At 35.6% G+C, this 24,768-nt stretch overlaps 1 protein-coding gene across 4 annotated transcripts; it reads right to left on the bottom strand.

Annotated features, from left to right (window-relative positions):
- Nucleotides 1-2,759: 2,759 nt before the first annotated feature.
- Nucleotides 2,760-24,677, bottom strand: GlyRS (glycine--tRNA ligase). 4 transcript variants are annotated; one of them, XM_045740121.2, is made up of 17 exons: nucleotides 24,399-24,677; nucleotides 23,240-23,326; nucleotides 21,422-21,545; nucleotides 19,381-19,556; nucleotides 18,333-18,473; nucleotides 18,078-18,192; nucleotides 17,523-17,629; nucleotides 16,685-16,810; nucleotides 15,968-16,060; nucleotides 10,958-11,224; nucleotides 8,986-9,220; nucleotides 6,444-6,627; nucleotides 4,552-4,710; nucleotides 3,934-4,055; nucleotides 3,507-3,697; nucleotides 3,128-3,265; nucleotides 2,760-2,990 (listed from the first exon to the last, which is right to left on the bottom strand). In XM_045740121.2, the coding sequence occupies exons 1-16, from the start codon at nucleotides 24,639-24,641 to the stop codon at nucleotides 3,158-3,160; spliced, it is 2,478 nt and encodes an 825-aa protein (XP_045596077.2). In that variant the 5' UTR covers nucleotides 24,642-24,677; the 3' UTR covers nucleotides 2,760-2,990; nucleotides 3,128-3,157. The 4 variants fall into 4 exon arrangements, with proteins under 4 accessions (XP_045596077.2, XP_045596076.2, XP_069187997.1 ...); XM_045740120.2 differs by having other exon boundaries at nucleotides 2,760-3,265; XM_069331896.1 differs by lacking the exon at nucleotides 10,958-11,224 and having other exon boundaries at nucleotides 24,399-24,676.
- Nucleotides 24,678-24,768: the final 91 nt, after the last annotated feature.

Below are 24,768 nucleotides of genomic sequence, written 5' to 3'. Positions count from 1 at the left end.
AATCAAATACCTATAATAGTGATTAGGATAATTGCCAGACAACGACTATATACTGGAAGAACAACACTGTTCATACTTAGCGCTAAATAGTTGTTATATAAGACATTACTAAATGTAGTTTTATTTTTTTGCTATGAACAAACTTCATATTTTGTTTTGGTCAGAAATAATTATGTTTTCAAATGGCAATTTCTATATATGCTCGAATTAACTCAACAGTTGTATCATACTTTGGGAAACCAATATGAGCTTTAATCCACATAAAATAAACTCTGAATTCCATTGCTAATAATTTTGTTGAATCTCTTCCTGTCTTCAGACTCCAACATAATACAGGTATGTTTTAAAACGTTAGATACAATTATTTTTTTCTTGTCTCAATGAACATACTTGAACTTGAACTAGATACAATTAAGCATTATAAATAATCACTTATAATTAAAGTTTTTCATTTTGGAGTATGTACATAAATAAGTGAAAGGAGTATATGGAAAATAGCTCGGTGCGAAGGGTAGAAGCTAGTTATTTATACGGATTCCCACCACACTGTCAGGACAAGTGCACTTCCGCCACCACCAGTAGTCTGGTGTAGGGAACCATCAGTCTACGTGGCTTGGGACTGCTCTGCCAATAAAGTGTAAATCTGGTTTAAGGTACTTACGTTAAACCAAAGCATTTTATTCATCTGTAATTAGCTTCTTGGATGGGAAGGGAAAATATTAAGTGTTAAAGGAGTGTAAGACTATAGCACCGGCATGGTAATCATAGAGGACAGTTAGGATAGTGGCAGTGGTCATATACCATCCCCTTGCTAACAGCACGAGGCCCAGAGAACAGTATGATGGCAGTAATGAAAATAATCTAAAGGTCAAAGATAGGGCAAAATAGTTGGAAACTTGATTAGGGGCCAAGTCCCTTCTAATAGGTGATTTTTATTAGACTAAAAAAAAATCTGTTCTCAAAATGTAACAAGTTACGTTTGCCAAGAACTTGAGAAATCAAGATCGAATTGGCAGGCTGGTACAAGCAATGTACCAAGATTTTTTTTGTTAACAAGTTTAGGTACACACAGCAATATGCTGCTACCCTGGTTCTATATGAAAGATTACAGAATATATGTCAGAAGCTAGCTATGAGTTCATCTAATATCTCCATCTCACATAATGATTAGTTATACATAGAATCAGGAGAAAACATGAGATGTGAGTATAGTCTACGAGCCTGTACTTGCATACTCTGGGTACCTACCTATATTGTGGACACCTTGTGGTGGTTCAGAGTATCAACGTCCCTGCGGCCCGGTCTCTGACCAGACCTCCTGGTTGATCGTCTGGTCAACCAGGGCTGTTGGGCACAGCTGCTCGCAAGGCTGGCGTATGAACAAGTAAGGAGTAACGGTTTCAAGCTTAACAAGCAAAGTGTCTCACTGATTCTGAGGTAGTGTAGCCACTGAAAGACCCAATTAACATCAGACTGGATGTTTGCTGTCTTCTATATTGTCTACTCGCATGAAAATCCTAGTGTCATTTGCAAATGATACAGTACTATAATTTGTATCGTTGTCTGTCTGATAAGATGATAAAGCACCAGAGCAAGTACGGTACCATGGGAATGAGCTTTTCACGGTAGATAATCTGGATTTTACTTTGTTGATTATTACACACAGGGTTGTTCGATAGGGAGTTAAAAATTTATCTTCCTACTTTACCAGCAATTCCTTTTTGAGAGCAATGATAGCCATAGTCATATTTGTCGAAAGCTTTTGCAGTCTGTGTACATTACATGTTTTGCTTTTCTTCCATGGCCTCTAAGGCCATGTCATAGCAATTAGCAATTGAGGGGCAGCAGGAGCCTCTCTCAACTCTGAACACGTCTTGTCCAGGGTTACGTAGATGTGATTCCCATGAGATTTTAATTTTATTTCCAAGCACCCTTTCAAAACCTTGTGATGTGTGAAGTTAAGAACTATTGGTCTAAAATTTTTTGCACCCTTTGTGACGTGGCGCGATCTCCGCTGTTTAAGTATGTCAGCAATGACAATGACAAGTATTTAAGCTATATCTCGAAACAGACATTTAGGGCCTGTAATAGTGGTGATTTGTACTTCTTAATGAATATAGAATTCTAGGATGTAGGCCTGGTGCAGAGTGCATGTTGTGACTCCTTCAGCGTCCAGTGAGGTTAGGGTGACATCAAATATATGGCTCGATGTTGGTGTTACATTCATAAACAATTCTTTCGGATCATTGATCTGCACTTAGAATTAAACATGGGTTTATAGTTCTTTCACAAGGAAACTAGCACAGGAAAGCGCCAAGCCATTACGACTATACAGCACTGGGATCAGGATAAGGATTTGGGGGGATGGGACAGAGGGGAAGAAATGGTACCCAATTCTTTTGTAAGTTATTAATTTTTTTTCTATCAAATTTCATGAACTTCCAACTAATGAGGAAAATAAAGCAAGAGTACTTTACAATACAGAAGACTATTGTAAAGTAAATCAAAGTATGGTTGGAAAAGTAATTATTCTGATTTGGCAATCAAATGGGTCCAAAGCGCTATTTTCCATTAGGATGCAAGGTTTCTAATTTGTTTTAAGCCACAGGATGTTAAGGGTGTGAGGGTATAACAATGTCCCTATTAAGCCTTCAATTTAAACATCTAAAATTTTACTAATTACTTTCACCAGACTATTTAGAATAAAATTACAATTTATATATGTCCTTCAGTAACATGGGTTAAAATGAAAGGCAAAAGATCGTCAATATTTATATTGCAGAAAACGTATAAAATCTTTAGTTTATTAAACATTTACAAAAAGGATGAAATAAATAAATCTTAGGCAGTCATCCCTACATTAGAATTTTTATAAACTGTGCAAGTTAAATTTTTCCTATTTCTGTTGTGAATGTACCCCTACTAACATAACTACATTTACAGTACACTTTAGGACCAGCCAGAGGTTTAGGGCCCACGCAGGAATATCCCTGGAGAGAAAAAAATACAATAAAATATAATTTAGCATAAAATTTTGTTTCATAAAACTGAAGAGCCTTGATAGTCTAAAATTTCATTAAATTGTTCTGCTTATTAAATTTGTTAAACTTCATTAACTTTACCCAACTTTTAGTGTTACAGTAGTATACAGTATATCTTATTTTGTGGTCTCTTGTGCAATGAACTTTGGCCATTTGTCAGTTACTTCCTTCCATTGCATTTTACCATCAGCCAACTTCTTCACTGTCATTGGAACATCATCAATCTGTAACAAAATTATTAATAATATAAGCCAGACGACACTATTCAGATATTTACTTAATATGTATCATTATAGTCTGCAAGAATAAGGATTTAACTGCAATTACACTTTTGGATTCATGCACACAATTCATAGTTCATTTAAACTTTTTAAAAATGCCTTCAGCATGTTAGTGATTATATTAATAATAAATTCAGTTTAAAGGTAAACATTTACATTCCAAAAACTTGTTACAGAAACTCACCGGCATTCTAACTTGTTCAGTGCTATCTCTCTCTCTGAGAGTAACTGTGTGAGGGATGTTATTAATAGTGTCGAAGTCAACAGTGATGCCAAATGGAATAGCAATTTCATCTGTGCGTGCATATCGTCGCCCAATAGATCCGGTCGAGTCATCCACTCTCACCAGAAGATTCAAGTCGGTGAGAGCATCAGCTGTTGAACGACAGTCATGAACACAAGAATTTCACAAATCTATCTCTACACCCTTAATTTGTTACATTCTAATACAGTATTTCCTTTCTTGGTGTCTACATTAATGGTATATTTAATGAGATGATATTCTCACATTTTTAGTTTATTAAAACTAGGCCTGACTTCACATAAAAAATATGGACAAATTATGATTTATCGAACATATATACATATGGAAAGCATTTGAATATACTCACCTAATTGGGTAGTAAATGGAACAAATTCTGGCTTGCTAGAAAGTGGCAAGACTGATACCTTGATTGGTGCCACAACAGCTGGTAAGGCAAAGAAGGTTCGCTTATCATCCTCCTCTCGAACTCTAAAGGAAAAACATTTTTAACTAGGAATTATAAGCTAAAATAAAATTAAATTTTTTACAAACATGGTAATTAAAGTCTGTTTGCACAACTTCTTGCTCTAGCTTAGGAGTACAACATTAGAATAGAAATTCACATTTATAATTGCAATACCAAACTACTCATACTTGTTCCTTTATGTCCAGGTGAGATTACAAACTGGGAGATTAACCATTATAAACAATATTCAGGAAACTAGTCTGATTGAATAACAGCATTGTTTACTTATACAAAATGATCTTTAAACTTAAAATAAGCTACAATATACACATGAAAATATACAATACTTTCACTTGCAAAGAAATATCTTTCACTTCCACTCCTAAGTCTTTCTGAAGCTAACAAATATCCAAAAGTATACTGTACTGCATGTCTAATTATATTTCCTTCTGATAAAATATAGCAGTACCACAATAGACAATTAATTGCTAAGAATATTGGATTTACACATCTACAAACCTAAATGAATGTTCCAGGAGACTATAGAAGACACGCCCAACACCAAATGAAGGTTCTATAACGCTGGGGATTACTTCCTCAACATGAACTTTCTTCTGCTCTCTCTTAAAACTGGGAACCATTGCTCGTGTTATTTTGTAGCCATTCAATTCATATTCTCTGAAACAAAATCAATGCCATTTAAAATTTAAAAATTACAAAATCACAAAAACTAATAGAGCAAAAGATACAAAAACCTAGATATGGCAAGCACGTCTCAGAATACAAACAGGGTGGTCTAATGAATACAAGGTGTGTAACGCCAGTTATCACATGCTGGTGATGGTGGGCGTGCACAAGAAGGATAAGGTGGTGTTATATTATACTTACAAAGCAGTGACTCAAGTGCTACCTAGCTTTATACTCCTGCCTAACTACCCTTTTGTGCCTGGTATATTTTTAACCAACTTTCTGACATTTGTGTTTTTTGTCCTGTCTTCATGAGGCCGAGGTTACAGGTAGCATCCACTATTTCAGCTTTCACCACGGTTCCTACTAATTTTCTCATCGAGATATCACATTAATGTGATTTCTTTATGCACTTGGAGAAGCATGGGGGGTGGGGGGGGGGGGGGACAACTCGTATACCACAGCCAAAGTGCATGTGGGTAATGTGTAAAACCTCTATTTGGAATCTGAAGATACTGCTGGTACCCCCTAGAGGATTCAGTGGAATCCCAGGTTACATTACTTTTGTAGCATATCATGGTCTGGGGGTTTAGGGCATGTACTCACCTAATTGTGCATGCCCTAAATTCACCATCTAGTCAACAAGCTCCATCTTCGTGTTGTATCCAGTTCTTGTACTTTTCTATCACATCTCACTTTTTGAATAACTTCAATAGCTCCATAATGGGGTGCCATAATTTGAATACAGGCCTTCTCTAAGATGTGTACATTAAGGATGAGTCCAAACACTTGGTGATCCACATAGTTCTCAAACACATAAGAACCAAACATGTAAACTAATATTTTTGCTCTAGTTCCCATATGAAAGAAAAGCAACACAAGAACTTTAGGGTGATCCACATTCCATACTTATAACTAAAACATTACTCAAATGCTTTACTGTAATAATAACAAGAATTGAGGGTAGCCCTGGGTTCAGTGCGAGGTCAACATCATATACATTTTATTCAAAGTGATGCCCTAAGGCATAAGGGCCTGAAAAGGGTGAAAAACTATTACGAAACTTCCAAATACAAAAAGAGACTGGAAATAACTTCACACTCATTGACCAAATGTTGGTAAAAACAACGAAATCTTGTACAAGTCCAATCATTCCAACTATAAATAGGGTAGCCTACACCATTAAACTGATTAGTATAAACCCTTTCCATTGACAAATATATACAGGGACTTTTGTATTAAAGTACTGTATATATACTACAAAAAATAAAAAGAAGCTAAAGTAAAATGGCTAGACATTAGTGAATAAAAATGCAATACAAGAAGGCTCTTGTGTAAACTTATAACAAAATGTCTTTATATTACCATGTACTACTAACTCACCTAGTGATTTACTAACTAGAAATATAACTCCAACATTTCTTATAATTACCATTTTATGTAATGTTATATTCAGTAATTACTCCAATTTTTCATTACATACCTGTCACTAGTTACTTCTTTGTTCAAGATTAAATGTCCACTAACCTTAAATTTATTGAAAATTGTGTTAGCTTTAAGACTTGCCCAAAATGTGATGCATTAGTGGCTTTGCAAGAATGTACCATTTAAAAATCACCAAAAATCTGTTCTTTCACAACCTACTTTTACCTTGTGTATATGAATAAATAGAAAACAGTAATATGGTCTAAGCTAGATTTTGTACAACTGACCCAAACACTAACCCAGTCTCACTAAGTACTTTATCCATCTTCTCTGCTTCCTCAGAAGACAGTGCAGCTAAAGCTTCCTGCACAGCTTTTGCTTCTTTCTTGAAACCTTTGCCTATGGTTCCCTTGTCTTGCACAGCTACAACACTGTCCACCATTTGTGGCTCCTTGAGTGGACGCTCTACACACAATTTTACACCTGTAAATCATAACATTATGCTGTCAAATGTAACTAAAAGCTACAAGTGTGCATTAAAATTTGTTATCAATTTTTTTTTGTTTTAAGCTGGAAAACTGAATAATACTGGATTATTCAGCATTAATTAAATGGATTATTATTAATTAAATAATAAAATTGTTCCTGTGATCACCAATAAAAAATTTCCTTCTCGTTTGAAACTAGGTTTTCTCAGTGGTATTCATTTGCTATCTGAATACCATTGACATTAATATTCCATTCAGAAATAAGGAGTTCCACAGATTCTTTTTAATGTAGCCAACAAACTTGAAAGCACAAATTCTTTAAGAAACAAAGTCAATGAGCAAAACAAAAAGCATTGAATGTAATTAAGTTCCACTTTCTGGTGGGTCTCATGTTTGTTTCTACTTTGACCCCTCTCATTTTGTGGTGTTTGGAGGATGTGCATCGTTGGGTGGAGAGTGAATGGCTGGATTGGCAATGTGTCACCTAGTGGCAAGCCTGAGCTATGAACCAGTTCTTCAGCATGATTAAAAATTTGTTTACATAGGATCGGCATTGAAAATGTAATACATGCAAATAGTCTGTTTTGATGTGTTTCATTGGTACTTTGTTGGTTACTGTGGAGATCATAGATACACTTTTTCTCTATTGAGTGGATCACTGGTGCTGGTCAAACTACTGGTAGGCATCAGTGAACCTAAAAGAGCCTGGTATGGTAGTGAAAGTTTGACAGGTATACCAGTGTGTAACTCCAGTTGACATATTTATCAACTTTTGGAAGTGGCTTCCAAATTCTATCCATGCCACCACATTTAATTTACTCTAAGTGGCTTAAGATTGTCCCTGTCTATTTCCTCAGTATCTCTTGTACTGTGATCATATCTCCTCTGGTATCTCTTCTAGTGTTAGTCTGAGCTACTTTAAACCATATTTGTATTTGTACACCTTTATTTCTGGCATCAAATTTTGTAATATACTACAGTATATCTATACTTGATCTTTTTGGATTTCACTATGAGAGTTCCACTGTAAGGGCCACGTACTGTTTCAAGACCAATTGGATAGAGAAAGTATTTCGAATGATTGTTTAGTTTTATCAAGTATTGCTTAGCTCTGATAATTCTGTTAGTGCTCCTGGCCTTATAGCCATATGCCTAGGTGGAAGTCCATCCTTTTCTTGAAAATGACTTCCTCTTATGCTGTGTTGTGATGTCCTTCTGGTCTCTTTTTCCAACTCTATTCTTATTACTGTGCACTAGCTGGAACTAAACTATTAGTTATTTGTTTTCTCAATCTTGCAGCTTGTTTGGAGAATATGAATAAATATATAAAATGCGTTAGTAAGCAGTAACAGCAAACTAGATTAATTCCTGTATGTAAAATAAGAAGTAGACCAAACCACACACTAGAAATTAAAATAAGAACTTTAAGGATTTATGTCCGATTCAATTATTGCATATAGTATTGCACCCCAGAATTCCTTATCCTCATCTCCATGGGTAACATACATTCAGATAAACTATACTTTTACATTATTCTTCCTTGATATGCAAATGCAGTTTTTAGTGCGAGTAATAACAAAACTAGTCAATCTTGGGCATTCCAGTACAGTACCGCCATTGAATCACTGGTTTGTACTAAATTAACAGGCAGATTATTTTTCTCAACGATTGCATTCCTAGAAAATCCTGTGTAAGAGCCAACCAGAGCAAACTGAGCTTTAATCACTTAATTGAACATTAATATTCCTTCCACTTTCTAGTTACATGTATAGTTTATAATAAGTAAGTAATTATCAATAGAAGGCACCAAACTGGGATAGTTTGTAATAGTCTTGAATTTTGGGAGATGCAAAATCAATTAAAATAATGATAAAAGGTACAAAATGTGGCATTTGTGTCAGGCAGTAGTCAATGGTGTAGACCCCTTAAATCTTCTAATGATCCACACTTAAACCCCTCAAAGATAAAAATCAACTCTGGATAAAGGTTAATAATATATTTATCTACAAAAACCATAGCAACTGATACCATATAAAATGCAAACTGCCTGAATACTGTACAATGACTTGCAGTTACTTTTCCTCACCTCACCTTCACTGAAATTCTATAAATACATTATGTAACAAAGATCATGAAAACACTGATCCAAGTATACAGAAAATACACTTTGAAAAATAAAAGATTGCTCAACGTGTTTTTGGCTGTGTGACCATTACAGCAAGATCTGAAATTTGAAATTGTCATGTTCTGATGAAGACCACAACCAAAATTGCATTGAGCAATCTTATTTTTCAAAGTGGTTTTTCCCACAACATATACATTATACAGTATATAAAAAGTAGTAAATATATACTTGAGCCTTTGGTATGTTGGCTGAGATCATAGGCACTTCTGTCAGCACATCCTACACATTCAATCCAGCCATAAGAGGTTAGGCATTCAGCATCCCAGCAGTCACATGCATAATGTGCCATCTCATTATTTAAATGCTGCCTGAATCGTAGTTTTTTCGGATTAATACCAATTTTGACGAGATACTGCTGAATACGTGCCATATAGTAACCCAATGTTTCATTAGCTACTAAACCCTGAAATTGAAAAAAATAGTATTTTAGTGACATTTTAGTTCTCCAGCATAACAACAAACATTTAATTCAACTGAAAAAAATCTTGTTCGTAAAACAAATCGGCAAGTGTCGATTATTCCATATTTGTGAGAAGGCAAGAAACCCAAAAGAAAGAAGACTCGAGTGTTAAGAATAAATTGGGTTAAAAGTGGTTCACTCACAGCCAACTGTTCATAAAAGCTCCCACACATCACTAACATTACACGAAACTCGTGTCATTGCATTCCAGAAAATATCCCAAGAAATATTTTACCTGTCACTAACATGTATTCAGTGTAGATGAAGAAAATAACGATTATGGTAGAGCATCTAGAGGAGCCTAACTTTGTAACCAATATAAAGATAGTTTCAAAGGGGCAAAGGTATGCCAGATGAACTTAACTCAGTTCATGGCCAAGGTTACCAAGATATGGCAAGAGAAGCTGGGTGGGTTGCACCTTCCAGATTTGCAAAAACCTTCAACACTATTCCTCACAGAAGTAAATAAGTAATTATCAAAAGAAGGCACCAAGCCAGGGGGACTGTGTCGCACCATCAAATATGCAGGATATTCAAAAGGCGCTAAATATCACCAATGATGTTAATACTAGGACAAAAGTGCATAAGGTGAACGATATCAAAGTTAACTGATTCACCAAGGATTCTATTGAGGGACAGGTGACTGCGAGGTACTGTATATAGCAGATGGTATATACAATACCTTTTACTCACATTATACCTTCATTTTAAAGCCCCCTTCCCCCGTGGGGAATAAGATTGCAAAAGTAGAAAACAAAATGCAGAAAATGGATATAAATTGGATATGTTTAAGGAAAAAATAGGTAAACCAATTGGAAATAGATGAAGATATTTAGAACAGGTTAACAGATAACATATGTAATGTTGTGAATAAATAAAATTCACAACATTAACCCTCACATGGGTTAATAGGCAATAGCCTCTATGCTTATTGACATGTCATATACTGTACTGTTCTGTTTTATACTTTTTTAAGACCACATCAAGGCCCTATGTACAGTTTTTCTCATGAAATACAAAAATATTTTTATATAAAATAAATATAAAAATACAGAAATCTGTATTTCTTATAAAATACAAAAATAGTTTGTAATTGCTACAAAAAAATAAATACTGTACCAGTTGCAAATACTGTAGTTATTGGTTATTTATTACACCTGTTCCATTATAACACAAAACTACAACTACAATCTGCTCTACTGTTATCCTAGACTAACTCCTTCGACTTTAAGAAATGAGCATCATGCAAAGTCCCTTAATCAGTGCTCTACTTAATGCCTATATAAATATTCTTAACCATTATCATGCATATTCAGCACAAGTATTCATATATACAATAGGATTTCCTGGTTTAACTTTACTAATATTATTTCAGTAAATTTTGAAGACAAATTCAAGATTAATGTAACAATGGTTTACCACAAAACTTGCTTCAAAAGGAGAGTTGCTGAGGCAGGGCACTTCCAGGATGGTGTCCAATAGTTCCTAACCCAAACTACTTCACACCAAACATTCCAACTGGCTATTATAACTTTGGATATTACAGTTTCATTATGTATATATACGAGGCCATATACAGAAATTAAAGGCATCACAGTTGCCCGACACTTAAAACACCATCCTGAGACGTTCCCTCCTACTCTCATTTCCATTTAAAATAATGTAAATTTGAATATACACCTTTTGTCTTCCACCAGTTAGTTCTTCAAGTGAACCTCTTTTTCCAGGAAAATTCAGCCTTTCATTATGTGAAAAACTGTCTAGGTGATGGTACCAGCGTGATGCATGGACAAGATGCTGGGGAGGGGGTCGATCCAAAGTCTCATAAGCTGTCACATCAGCTTGGGATGGTTCGTGGCCAAGAATGTAGCTCCGATCACTCAAGAAGAAATCCAGAGAACTCTCTTCCATTGGAGTCGAGAGGAGGCCCAATGAAGCCAGCCCCAACTACCGACAGATGATGGTTGTAAATCCAAGACCTATCTCTTCAATCACTAATAGTGCTTACATTTTATATTTAATTTTGATAAATACAATTACCATACACCATCATTTAAGATCATACTATCTACAAGATAAATGTGCTTTCAGTGGAGTATTAAATGCTCCAATACCAGTGCAGTAATTATTATGATGACTAAACCACACATCAGAAAATGTAGTATATTGAAACTTCCCCAAAAATCCATATCTGATATGCAACTGCATCTAAATTGCAGCTAATCAAGTAAAATACTCAGTCCTGTAACAGGCATATTTTAGATTATTATGAATATCCTTAAAACAAAAATGCAGCCTCCCCTTAATTAAAATTATTTGATTTATTTTATATATATATCTATCTATCTGGGCAGAAAGGGAGAATGAATGCGTGGGTGGGTGTTGAATGAGTAGGCAGTTGGAAGGGTGTGCTCTTTTTTACAGGAAGGAACAATGTCTAGCTCTTCTATATCTTTAGCTGTGACCATTTTCCACAATTGTTCTACTCTCAGCCCAGCCAGTGGCCAGGGTTTTCAGTAATAAACTAAATATGCAAAGCTGCCAATGCTGGAAACAGCCCACATAGCAATCACAAACCAGCTGACATAATACTTTCAACAGGAAATATCTCTTAGGTAAGTAGCAAGTAATTATCAAAAGGGAAGACCGTAGTATCATCAGTGTCACTGGATATTCAAACGGTGCTAAATCTCACTCAGGATGCCAATACAAGAACAAAAAGAACAAAGCAAACAAAATCAAACGTAATGGCTTACCAAGGCCAAGTTACCCGAATAGACATTAGGAAAGCAAAATATACGATCATTCTCAAAAATCGGGACATTCTGAAAGGTAGTGCACGACTAAGCGAGACATGCAGTTCAGACAATAAGCAGCATCCTATCAAGAGCCTGCGATTTAAGCGTGTGGGGCCAATACATAACCTAGCCAGTGCTGTTTACAAAAGTGTGCAGTTTGTTACCTGTAACGAAAGATCAATGACCCTGCTAATGGTCATGGAATCAGGAATGAATGAATAGGTTTAACTCTAAATAAGGAATGCCATCTTAGGAAATAGGACAAGTGAGGATGGACTCCCTTGCATCAATATCCACAGATTCATTTGAGGTACTGTAACACCAATATGACTGGGGAAAAAAAACAACTGTCTTAAATCTACTAGGGATAATAAAGAGCCAATATTGGATCTCGACCAAAACAGGATGCACAGGGTTAAATTACTTCAGAGCCACGAGGGAACTGCAAAAAGTCGACCACAATAACAAAGGAATATTGGCATCAGAAAAAATTGACAAGTATACAGAATTGCACAAAAAGTTCTGCCATGACAATGGTAGTCTCTGGGGTAGGCAGCACACAGGTTTGGTCATGAAAGACAAAGGAGTAACCAACACCACTGGCAGACTTAGACCCATTCATATATAGGATTTTTTTTAGTAATTTTTCTTATAATAGTACGCCTTGCCCTGTAGTAATATAGTTCATGCCAATTGTTGAAGTACACTAGTTGGACTATGACTTAGGCATAATGGGATCATCCCAAAGTAAAGGGTGATGGCATCATGTCTAGTGATATCAAGTTCACCATTTGTACTAATGATATCAAGTTCACCATTTGTACTAATGATATTAAGTTCACTGTTACTTGCAGTGACAATGTTAAAACCAGAAGGACGATGATAATTATATACATACTTTTTATTTTATAATAAACAGCTTAAAACTTTGCATTCGAAATCTCCTCCTCACCACAGTGGTTGTGTCGACGTAGCTTGAACCAGTCTTGTGAGGACTGAAAATCCGGCAATATAATTCATAACAATTGCATCCACCATTTTGCCTAGCTATTAGGACTTGGTGCATTTTATCTCCCAACTTCCTACAACCATACCATTTTATTTGACTATACTGTAACTGTAGATAAACATAATTTTCAATATTTCTGCCTCCAGTATGTTCCATCTACTAACCTTCCATTCCACACAATCCATAATTATTTTTTTTATATTAACTCGTTTGTGTTGTACACCTGAATTATCCAAGTCTCTTCTTTCCTTCCCTAGTAAGAACATCGTATAGTTCTGTAATCCTTCTGGAAGATTGTTTATACAGATGATGAACATTACTTGTGCAAGAACTGAACCCTGTGGTACTTCCCTTGAAATGCTGCTCTACTCTGATTACTACCCTTATCTCTGTCAGAAAATTTTCATCTGACAGCTAAGGGGGTCAGGTCATCACTAGACATGATTGACAGGGCCTGACAGCTAAGTGGATAGCGCTCGGGATTCATAGTCCTAAGGTTCTGGATTCGATCCCTGGCAGAGGCAGAAACAAATGGGCAGTTTCTTTCACCCTGATGCTCCTGTTCACCTAGCAGTTAATAAGAACCTGGGACTTAGACAGCTGCTACAGGCCGCTTCCTAGGGATATGTAACAAAAAAAGGAAGCCTGGTCGAGGACCGTGGCCACAGGGACACTAAGCCCCAAAATCATCTCAAGATAACCTCAAGATAAGAATCTGTGCCAGCAGTCTGCCTGTCACCCCTTCAGCATCTTTCAGTGTCGAGAGCATCCTCTTGTGTGGAACTGTCAAAAGCCCTTTTTTAGGTCCAAATAATTACAGTACAATCAAACCAACCATTTCTTTCCGGTAAAATCTGTGACTATCATTGAAACCAAGTAAATTTATTATACAGAATCTTTCTGTTTGAAAGGCACTTATTTTACAATTCTTCTCCAAGTAGCCTACTCATTAACATCTCATCTTAATGACCAGTAACAAGATCTTTCAAGACAGACACTAAAAAGGGGACCTTGAGGAAGCAAAACCTCTAAACGAGGATAGGAACGAAGAAGAATTGTGTAGGCATTCCCAAGGGGCTACACTGTTTGGAGATGCTATAAAAAAATAGAAAGGATGCATGTGCTGCTTTTCTGGTGAAGGAATGACTAAAGTATCTGTATACAATGCATTTGTGTGTTCATGTGCACATTTGTTTAGTAAGTAGAGAAGTAAAAAATGAAAATTCTAATAGCAAATAAATTTTCACAGTAAATACAGATAACTATTCAAAGAAAAGTTTTGATTCATATGTATTTAGGGAAAAGTTACAAAGAATGAATTTACACATTTTAAATACAAACTTTTTTAAATTTGGTGTATCAGTTACATATTAATATTAAACCCTTGTACTTAACTGTACATCTTCCATACCTTATCATATCCATATATCCAAACTATGGTAATACAACTCTCCATATTTATCCTGACAACCCCCACCTCTTATCTTTTGCCTTCTCTGTCATCTTAATATTTTCAATGCACTTACGTGCCATTTGTATCTCCACACTTACTTAATCCACAAGTTCCTAAAATATCTTAAATACATATGTTCAATTTCTTTCTTTATTACGTATCTCACATCCATCCCGTGGGCGGTGATGGAAAAGGTTATTAAGGCACATAATCGGTTCAGGAACATTTAGCTTGGTACAAGTTTAAATTTTAAACTTCTGCCATGCACACACAATACTATACTGTAACTGATTTTGCACCAAACACTTAGTTGGTTCATATTAAAATACCATCATTAACCATATACCATCATGAAAATTTATAGAAGCAAAATACAATACAGAATATTGTCACTTGTCTAACAAGTGTAGACTTAAAAATGTAAACAGGACATGGGAAGGACATGCCAATAGATTTACGATGTCAATGTTTGTAGATGACGCTACATTAATGAGAGGAGAAAGAACCGAAGAGGACTGGAGGGTGTTGCAAGAAGACCTTGACAAACTTCAGAAGTGGGCATATAAATGGCTGCTGGAATTCAATCGAAGTAAGTGTAATAAAAATAGGTAAGAGATATGAAACCTGCATTTAACTACACCTTAAGAGAAAAACGATTACAAAAACTAATAAGAGAAAAAGATCTGAGCAGACAATCCCAACACTAACACCAGCACAGGTGAACAAAATAACATCAAAAGCATATGGGAAGCTAGCAAAATATCATTTATGAATTTAAACAAGGTGGCTTTGAAGTCGATAACACTGCCTATTTGAGACCATTACTAAGTACTGTATGCAGCACCAGCATGGAACCCACACCTTATGAAGCATGAACAAACTAGAAAAAGTTAAGAGGTTGGCAAAGTTCTTCATTTGTGCCAGAAGTGAGAGGCCTCAACTATGAGTACAGATTGAGAGAACTCACCTTCACAACCTTAAAGGGAAGAAAAATAGAGGGGATATGACAACTACATGCAAAAGATCCTATGGGAAATAGACACTGTGGACAAAGGAAGCCTATTTAAATTAAAAAAGGTAGAAGGGGGACATCAGTGAAAGCTTGACATGCCATCATGTTAAAGAGATAAAGGCAAGTTCTCGCTTCTTGAATGATTGGTCAACAAGTGGAATGTATTTCAGGAAGAAGTTGTTGCAGCCAATTAGTAAATCGAGTATAAATTACTAGAAGGTTGCAATTGCTAGGACATAGCATTAAATCTCACTCCCCAATAGTCAAAGATAGACAAGCATTGTGATTTCACACGAGCTGTCAATTAAGAAGAAACATGAACAAAAGTGTATCAAAAGAGAATATCAAGATGGACCAAGATACAATATAAATAATACTGCAAAAATAAGCACAAGTAATGTATGGATACTGTACTTACTCCATGGACAGCTTCACGAATGGTCATTTTCTTTGATGATTCACCATCCATCTGTGCACAAGCCGAGTACAGCATCATTTCTGTATCAGCAACCTATTTGAAAAAATATATTTATGAAAAAAATTCCAATTACATATACAAGATGATATACACTAAGCACGTGTACAGAAATTAATCATTACTCTAATTCCTACTTTTATGAGGAGAGGAGATATCAGCCCAGAGAAACAGGTGACAATATGATGAAATGTTGTACATATTAAATATAAAATGATATAACTTATCTATTCATGTTATCATTCACACAATATAGTATCAAGAATACATGAGCACCACATGCTAGCAATCGTGAAGAGCATCATACCACTGCCTAGCTAGGTGTACAGTGCTTCTCACAAATTGTCTCGTACAAAATAAATGCTTCACTCCCTTCTTTGATACAGCTTCCACCCAGCCTTACAAGGCTGGGTGGAAGCATCCAAACAACTGGACACTTCCTTTCCTCTGTCCTATCCTAAATCCTTATCCTCAAATCCCTTCCAAGTGCTATATAGTTGTAATGGCCTAGTGCTTTCTCCTGACAATTACTTTACTTTCGCTGTGAGCAAAATACAATTTGCAGACATTAATCTATACAGTATTAAGTAATTATACATGGAAAGACTGAACACATGTAGAACACTTGAAAAATCATCAAATTATATACAATTTACTCACTTGGCTGAACTTATTATGGCTCTTGTCCTCAGGATCACAGAAATGTTCAATCTCTGCCATTGTAAACTCTCTCACTCTTAGAAGACCTGATCGAGGTGAAATTTCATTACGATATGCATTGCCCACCTGTTGAGTATGACAGATGCAGTTATTAAAACATTTTAAAAACAATATTAATGATAAATATAAGCAGTGGAAATGTTGTATGTATTTAAGTGCTAATATTAAATTGGTAAATGTACTGTACAGTATTTCTCAACACTGGCGAGGAAGACGGTCAAGACAAATTAATTAACTACAGGGCACAACACAGACCACACTTGAAAACTGGAGTACCAACTTTCTGAACAAATAGGCACTGGCCACATGGGGACCTTAATTCAAGCCTAAAGTGTGAATGTGTGTAATTACCTAGGCGTAGTTACAGGATGAGAGCAACACATGATATTCCATCTTCCCAGTACTGAGTCCTATGATGCTTTGAAATCTACTTCTTGGTAACCACCACCTCACCCAATTGAGGTAGCTCTGTCGTCCAGTAATTCTACCTCTAATGCTCCTCTTTCAATACAGAGAAATCACATTATCGTGATATATCAATGAGAGCCAGAGTGCATGGGGGAATTGTGTGAAACCCCAGTTTGGCATTAGTGGAAGCCTCAGGAATCCTTGAAGGTGCAGTAGTACTCAAGATTGCAGTTCTTTTGACCATGTCGTGGCAAAGTCAACCAGAGCATGCATCTGGGAACACCTAGCTCATAGGTTCGAATTCTCATCACATCTCGTGTGTATTTTCTCATACTCGTGGTATGTTCACTCAAAGACATTATTCACTTACCTGTGCACATGCAAAAGGCAGTTTTCCCTGATTATATTCCAGTAATCTCTTGAAATTGACAAAAATACCCTGAGCCGTCTCTGGTCTCAGGAATCCCTTTAGATGCCCTATAAAAAATAAAAATATAAAACTTTTTCATCCATATTCCACCGAATATGAAATACTAGCAAGTACTGTACTTTAAACTAATCAAAGTAACAAAGGAATATTAAGTACAATCATAGGCAGCCAATTAAAAAATTGCCATTTGATAAAAGATACCATCCTTCACTTAAGCCTTTATGCTTCAACTCATATATATGGAGAATAAGTGACAAAGCTGTTTTATGTTTGATAGATTGAAGTTCAGAGGTACTTAAACATGATCAATGGAAAATTGATCAAACAGTGATGCTTAAAGAATTGTTTTTAACAATTTGTCAATCATTTTGCTTGTTACCCTAAATTTCACTATAAGTATAAAATGTCATGAAAGGAAGTGAACCTAGTAATTTATTTTACACTTCTGTGTATCCTTTAACAACTAATCACTTGTCATATCCATCCACTACATACCTGAAGGTCCAATACATATGGGGAACATGAGATTGAACTCCACAGCATCAGAAAGGTCATTGCCAGTCAGAGGCGACTTCATGTCATATTCTTTAACTATTCTATCCATCTCTTCCTGTTTAGAAGACATTCAATATTCATCAACAAATAACTTGTGTAATTAATTAAATACTACTGTTCTTTAAAACAGCACAGTACAAACATATTATGCACAAAATAATGACACTATCTACATTTAACTAACATGACTCATACCATCGTCATTCCATCAAGTAAGGTGATTTTCCGATTGATTGCATCTTTCTCTTCCTGTGTAATCTTCTTTTCAGTCATTTTTTTTTCGAAGTGCTGCTTGATGAGATGGTCTAAGCGGAAGCATTCCCCCGTCTTTACATCCTGAAAAATTATTAAACTACACAATGTAATATAAATCCATAAATTGAAAAGTACTGTATATTAAAATCCATAAATGAAATGTATTTGTCCTGGTTAGTGGTTCACTATTGTCAGTAATAGTGTGGTCACTTAAATATTTAAATACACAATTTATACAGTGCAGATTCTTACAAAAATAAATTCAAAATCTTTAGTTCCTAAAATTATTTGTCTGAAAATTCTTGAGAAAGCCCTGCCATATAATTTCCATTCTGTCCTATAATAGATTTAGTAACTGAACTTAGCAGAACCCTTAACAATTCACAAGTATTTTCTATATTACTATAATTTGTAAATATAAATACTATAATATATTACTATAATTTGTACACCAGGTGTTATCAAGTAGTGAGGGTATGCTGTGGATGAATGCTGGAGTATAGTGATGCTTGTTTATCTGTGTAATGCTGTACAGTATAATATATACTGTAGAACATTTTAAATGGCAAGACAGTGATATTTTAAAATGGATTATTACTAAATATAATTTTTTTTACTACATAATTCCCCTTCTCTCCAAGTAGATGCCTCCCCACCCATCAAGAGGAAATGGAATAATGATAATGCATGCATTTTATATTCATTAATAGCAAAGTTTCATCCAAATCTTTTAGTTTCTAAAAGTAGCAGCCTTATGAAATAGGCTAAGTGATGCTGCTTCCCTATACTGTACATATGAACAGGAAAATTTAGGAAACAGTTCTTCAAAGCAAGACAGCTGATATGTGATACCAGCAGTCAAAGAGCCCCGAAGAGTCTCTCTAAACTAAAATCAATTTAACTTATCACTGTTACAATGGCCCTTCAACATTTGTAACATTTATTTATTTGTAGGAACAAATAAATTACATTACGAAACTATACTGACCTTAACCATGTAATCGGCAAATTTATCCACATGCCCAGAGGCCTTCAAAACTACCTCTGGTGTTAGAATTGAGCAGTTGACCTTCAGCATGCGCTCCTGGATCACAAAATGCTTTTGCCATTCAGCAAGCATATTGTCTACCAAATCACATCCCATTGGTCCATAGTCATATTGTCCTGTTAAACATTATCAACATTAATTAATCATATAACATTAGTACACACGGTATAGTAAGTGAAAATAACAGTTGTGTGTAATAAGTGATAAGTTTAATGTAGGTTATGCAACACCAAGATTGTGCGACGTCACTTTGGTTATTTAATATACAGTATACTGTACTGTGCAAGACAGTACAAGAGGGGGTCAATGTAAAAATATTTAATTGCTGTGCAAGCCTAGAATACAGACACAATATGAGGTACTGGTTACCTCAATTTTATGTTTGTAATTACAGTGCAACTATTTTATTATTATTGATACAGATTTATGTAGACTACATGAATCTTAATGTGTATGTGAGGATTTAACAGTAAATGTGGACAAGAGTAGTTATGGTAGCAGTGAGAAGTCAAATATATCTGAAATAAATTAACAGAAAGGTGTTACAACTGATCAATCTATTTTAATACCTGATATGTGATTGATATAGAAGATTCTGTAGTTGAAGTTGAGAGCAAGGCGAGTTAAAAGTGGATGGTGCAAAGAAACAATTATAATTGGAGTACTAATTACTGTATATGCAGCCAAAGAAAAGCACATGAATTGTAGTGCCAGTCACAATTATTATCTTGAAATGATGGTATGATATAAACATGGAATAATCATGAGTTAGAACAGCAGAAATGTATTTTCTGAGAAGTATGGAGCATTAGATATTAAAGTAATGAGATGTTGAGTGTCATTAAACCCCCAAGACTGAGGAGAGTATACAAGATGGTTTGGCCATGTTTAATGAATGGATGATAGTAGATGGGATAGTAGATGGGTGAAGAGAATATATTCATGTATATTTGAGGACAGGAGTAAAAGAAAGCATGAAAATTGGGTGGGCGTGATGAGTGAGAAAGCAAAGGCTGGGTAGAAGTGGTTTATAAGGAGGGAATGATTGCATTAGTAAACTGTTCAAGATAATGCACACTGCACATCTGGAGATTTGATAAGATGGCCAGGAACTAGTACCTCTGTTATTGGTCAAGCATTTATTTCCCAACAGTTACCCACAGGTTATCAAGACAGGCACATATTTAGTGTCCATTCTAGGGACGTTGAACCAAGTTTGTGGACTGACGAAAAAGTCCTTTTGTGAGTTGCTAGGTAGATTGTGAATTACATCACACAATAGGGCCATGTTATAGGCTAGGGTTCAAAAGTATAGGACAAGTCAGTCACGGATTCCAAGTGGAGATGCTATCAATAAGATTCCTATCAAAGATTTACTTCTTGATAGAACCTGCTTGGGCATCACAGCCTAAGTAGTAGACGTACAGTATTTCAGTTCTTTTGGGGCCTGGCCGAGACCAAGACAGCTAAGCAACATGGCAGAAGTTTTTGCACTTTGTGTAGCTGTAACAACAGGTCTGAGGAGCGAGGTCTAGCCTGCCTCCACCCCTTCACTTCTTAGTGGTTTCCATTTGTTCACTACTGATACTGATAAAGTTATTTCTCATATGTGAAGACTCACTTGGGTCCTCAGTTTCCACCTGTATTAGTTAATTACATAATTTAATGTACTTAAATGGAATGTCAACTATCCATTTTGTTACTTTTCTGGGTCAAAGTTTTAAAGAAATAATACAGTACAAGTACTGTACAAAAAAAATTCAGAATACAAATAAACTTTAAAAATACAATACAAATTAAGGGAATCACAAAAGCAAGTAGGTTTACTAAATAGAAATAAAATATTTGTTAATATAATGTATATGTATTATGAAAAAAAAATCACTTGGCTGAAATTCAACTATAGGCACCAAATCCATCAGTACTGTATACAGTAGTACAAAATTTCTAACGATTCAGTTGGCAAATTTTGTGTACTGACCTGTGATACCACCATATATGGCAAATGAATTGTCGTAGAAGAAACGCCTCTTGATCAGGTCATTCATTTTGGCTCGGTCAAATGTATCAGGTGGGCTCAGTTTCAGTATCATGTCTTCCAGTACCTAATGTGATAATATAGTGCTAAATAATCACTTAATGCTATTTCACAATGGTTATGTCTACATGTACAGTACATGGTGGTTCTAGACAAATTTAATGCCATTTCATAGTCAATAATATTTAGTAAGTCGGTAATGCAAGAGGAAGTGGAGATTGTGTGCATTACAGCCTACTACCTCTGCTTGCCACCAAAACCAATAGTTTTCATAGCATTATATGTTAATTATATGCAGAAATGGCATATAACATAAGATACCAAGGTAAGGTACTGTGGTACAGTACTCTGCTTTAATGGATCTATTCTCCAAACCCATTCCATTGGGAATGTACGTAGCATATATTGAATTTTTTTTTTTACTCTAAAAATATACAAGAAACAATAAATCAAACCACAAATAAATTAACCCTCATGAACCAAGTATTCTTTTAATAACATTAACCTGTAGAAAGGTTGTGCATAAAATCTGTTAATGGTTTAACCAGTGGTTCCCAACCTAAATTACATGAAGGTTATATACTGGGGGTTCATAAACAGTTCAAAATTTAGAGAGTTCAGCATAAATTCTTTAATTGATCAACACAGTAAATCAAACACTAGCTATTGCTAAGCCTTCAAAACTTAGGTTTCTTTGTTCATGGGTGCAATATCAAATCAGCATAGAAACATTGAAAATACTGAATTTATCAAAAGCTGTGATTGGCTGCTAATGACATCACAGGATTTCCAACTTACTTTGTGGAATATACAATCTACAATTTAAGTTGTGGAATCTAAAAATTGTTATATTACCAATGTTACAAGTTAGTTGTGCTTTCATATATTAACATTGAAACTTTACTTTCATGGCTTGTTATGGCGACTCATTTGTCTGATATTTTTATATATTTGAAAAATTGAGTGATCAAATGAAAGCTGTAACAAATTTTAAAATTGAAGATAAAGTGGAAGCCATGATTAGACTTGTGGTCTAAACATCTAGTATGAATACTTTTCCAGCAATCAATTTATTAGTGCTTAATATGAATATTTCCCAACATTAAATTTTCTTAAAATTGTAATAATGACCTTTGAAGAAATATAAAACCTTCCCATTTAATACTTCTATTATATGGCTTTAACATTCCTAATATAAATACCTCATCTTACTATGATCCCTAGATTATCATGAACTACTTGTACTCATTTATCAGTTCCCTATCCTCCTCATCTTTGAAGCCTTGTGAGGTGCTATCACTATCACTCCTTAAGTTTTATCTAATTTAACACCTATCATGAAGCCTCTAGATATTGCTCTAACACGGCCAACTTCTTTTAAGTACTATACATAGCTTATTAAAACAACAACTTCATAATTTTTCCTGTAGGTTGCATATATATGAATGTATATTTATTTACTGTATAACCAAACTTTTTAAATATATATTAGTAATGCATAATCCAATGAATAAATCTTTGAATCTAAAACATTTCCATATTGAAACTTCCCACCAATCAAGTTATTTTCATGGCCTATTCCTACATATCATTCATATCATAATGTATACACAGTACATGTGCATTCTAAATATTAAGCATAACTAGGCGAGTACATAGCCCATAAAAATCCTTTCACAGAAAACTATTTTCACACTTCTACACAGTACTCACTTATTGAAGAACTTTATATCCAAAGCAATAAAACTTTATAGTGCCTACCTTTTTACGATTTTTTAATTCTTGCACTTCACGCTTGACATCGACCTCTGGTGCACCACTGGCCTTTAACTGACGAACAAGGTCACCCTGGAATACAAACGCATTGCATGAAAATTCTAAACTATTTATAATTACATTTGATACTAATCAATGAACACTGTGGATGAAAAACATACATTTTCAGAATGCAAGCACGGCTAGGTTGAAGTTTAGCTTAGTTAGGTTTAGCAGTTGCATTTAGCCTCAAGATTGTCAAGGTAGCAGTATAATATACAGTAATCTACCATTAAATTGGAAAAAAAAAAAGAGATAAGAACATATCCACATCACAATTGTTTGGTTACTTGGTTAGTCAATTTATTATGCACCCAAAATATCTAACCAAGGTATTGTATTTGGATTGGGTTGTGCTTATTTTGACGATTTCATTGTACAAAACACGTTAATAGTCTTCAGTAAATGTACCATGAGATTACTAAAAAGTGAAAAGTTGATCCATGCTGACAAAGGTGACACGGTTATATTCAACTTAGAAAAAAAAAATTGTTACTTTAAGATAGGAGTTAGTATGATATACCTGCAACAAAATGGAGGCAAAAGGGTGCACCTTGTTGTACATACCAGTCTCTAGTTTTCCAATTAACAAAACTATATAAATCATTAGATTAGGCTACATTAGCTTAGGTAAAATTATTAGGTAGGTTATAAAATCCACCGACAAATCTTCTTTGGAATTATTCAACTTTTATTCATAAGGAAACGTGCCCAAACGTCTCTACTACCAGAGAAGCGAACGTAGGCCCAGATGGTTGCCAATCCATTACTGCACAATATGGTCTCTGGAGTAGTTGACTTCTTTCTCGATTGAAAACCAAGAATCCTGGGTTAGAATCCCAGGCTGGCCACAAATAGCTGGGCACGTTTCCTATCACCTAATGCTTCTGTTCACTTAACAGTTAACAGGTACCTGGAGTTAACCAACTGTTGTGTGGTTAACCAACTGTTGTGTGGTTGCATCCTGGGGGTCAATTACTGTGTATCAGACTACAACAATAGTTCTCTAAACCATCTTTGTTAACAGCAAAGTGAACAACACACTAGCCAAGTAAGAATCCAAGGCAGGAGAGCGAGTGGCACTACAAGTGGTGTTGTTGCCCACCTGAGCCTTACAGCTGGCCCTCAGTGGTGCCAGCTGGGTCTCGGCCTCGGGGTCCATGCTCTCCACCACACTCCGCAGCTGGATCTTCCTCTTGGTCACGTGTTGCTTGCTTCCCCAGGCAGACGAGTGGTCCTTGTACGCCGCCTTACAGCTGGCCAAGCACCTGGTGTGGAGGGTCACAGGCAGGGAGAGTCGCTTCACGAGGCAGGTGGAGAAAGCGGCGAGTGTGTGGATGGTCCTCATGGGTGGTGGTGGGGACGGCGGCGGCCAGGACCACACTACCACACTATTGGCTCCTCCCGCCACACGCTCCCTCACTCTCTCCACATTATTACACGCTTCCTGCCTTCATTATTATCCTCTAAAGTCA

Source organism: Procambarus clarkii, chromosome 26 (assembly GCF_040958095.1).
Source record: "Procambarus clarkii isolate CNS0578487 chromosome 26, FALCON_Pclarkii_2.0, whole genome shotgun sequence".
Taxonomy (NCBI): domain Eukaryota; kingdom Metazoa; phylum Arthropoda; class Malacostraca; order Decapoda; family Cambaridae; genus Procambarus; species Procambarus clarkii.
This window is presented reverse-complemented; position numbering and strand designations above follow the sequence as displayed.

Bases quoted from the DNA above. Each gene is read 5' to 3' on its own strand.
- GlyRS (XM_045740120.2), bottom strand. From the start codon at position 24,641: ATGAGGACCATCCACACACTCGCCGCTTTCTCCACCTGCCTCGTGAAG. The intron at 21,546-23,239 runs GTAGGCACTATA...TTATCACATTAG, and splicing joins AATTAAAAAATCGTAAAAAG to GTACTGGAAGACATGATACT. The intron at 3,698-3,933 runs GTGAGTATATTC...GTCGTTCAACAG, and splicing joins TCCATTTACTACCCAATTAG to CTGATGCTCTCACCGACTTG.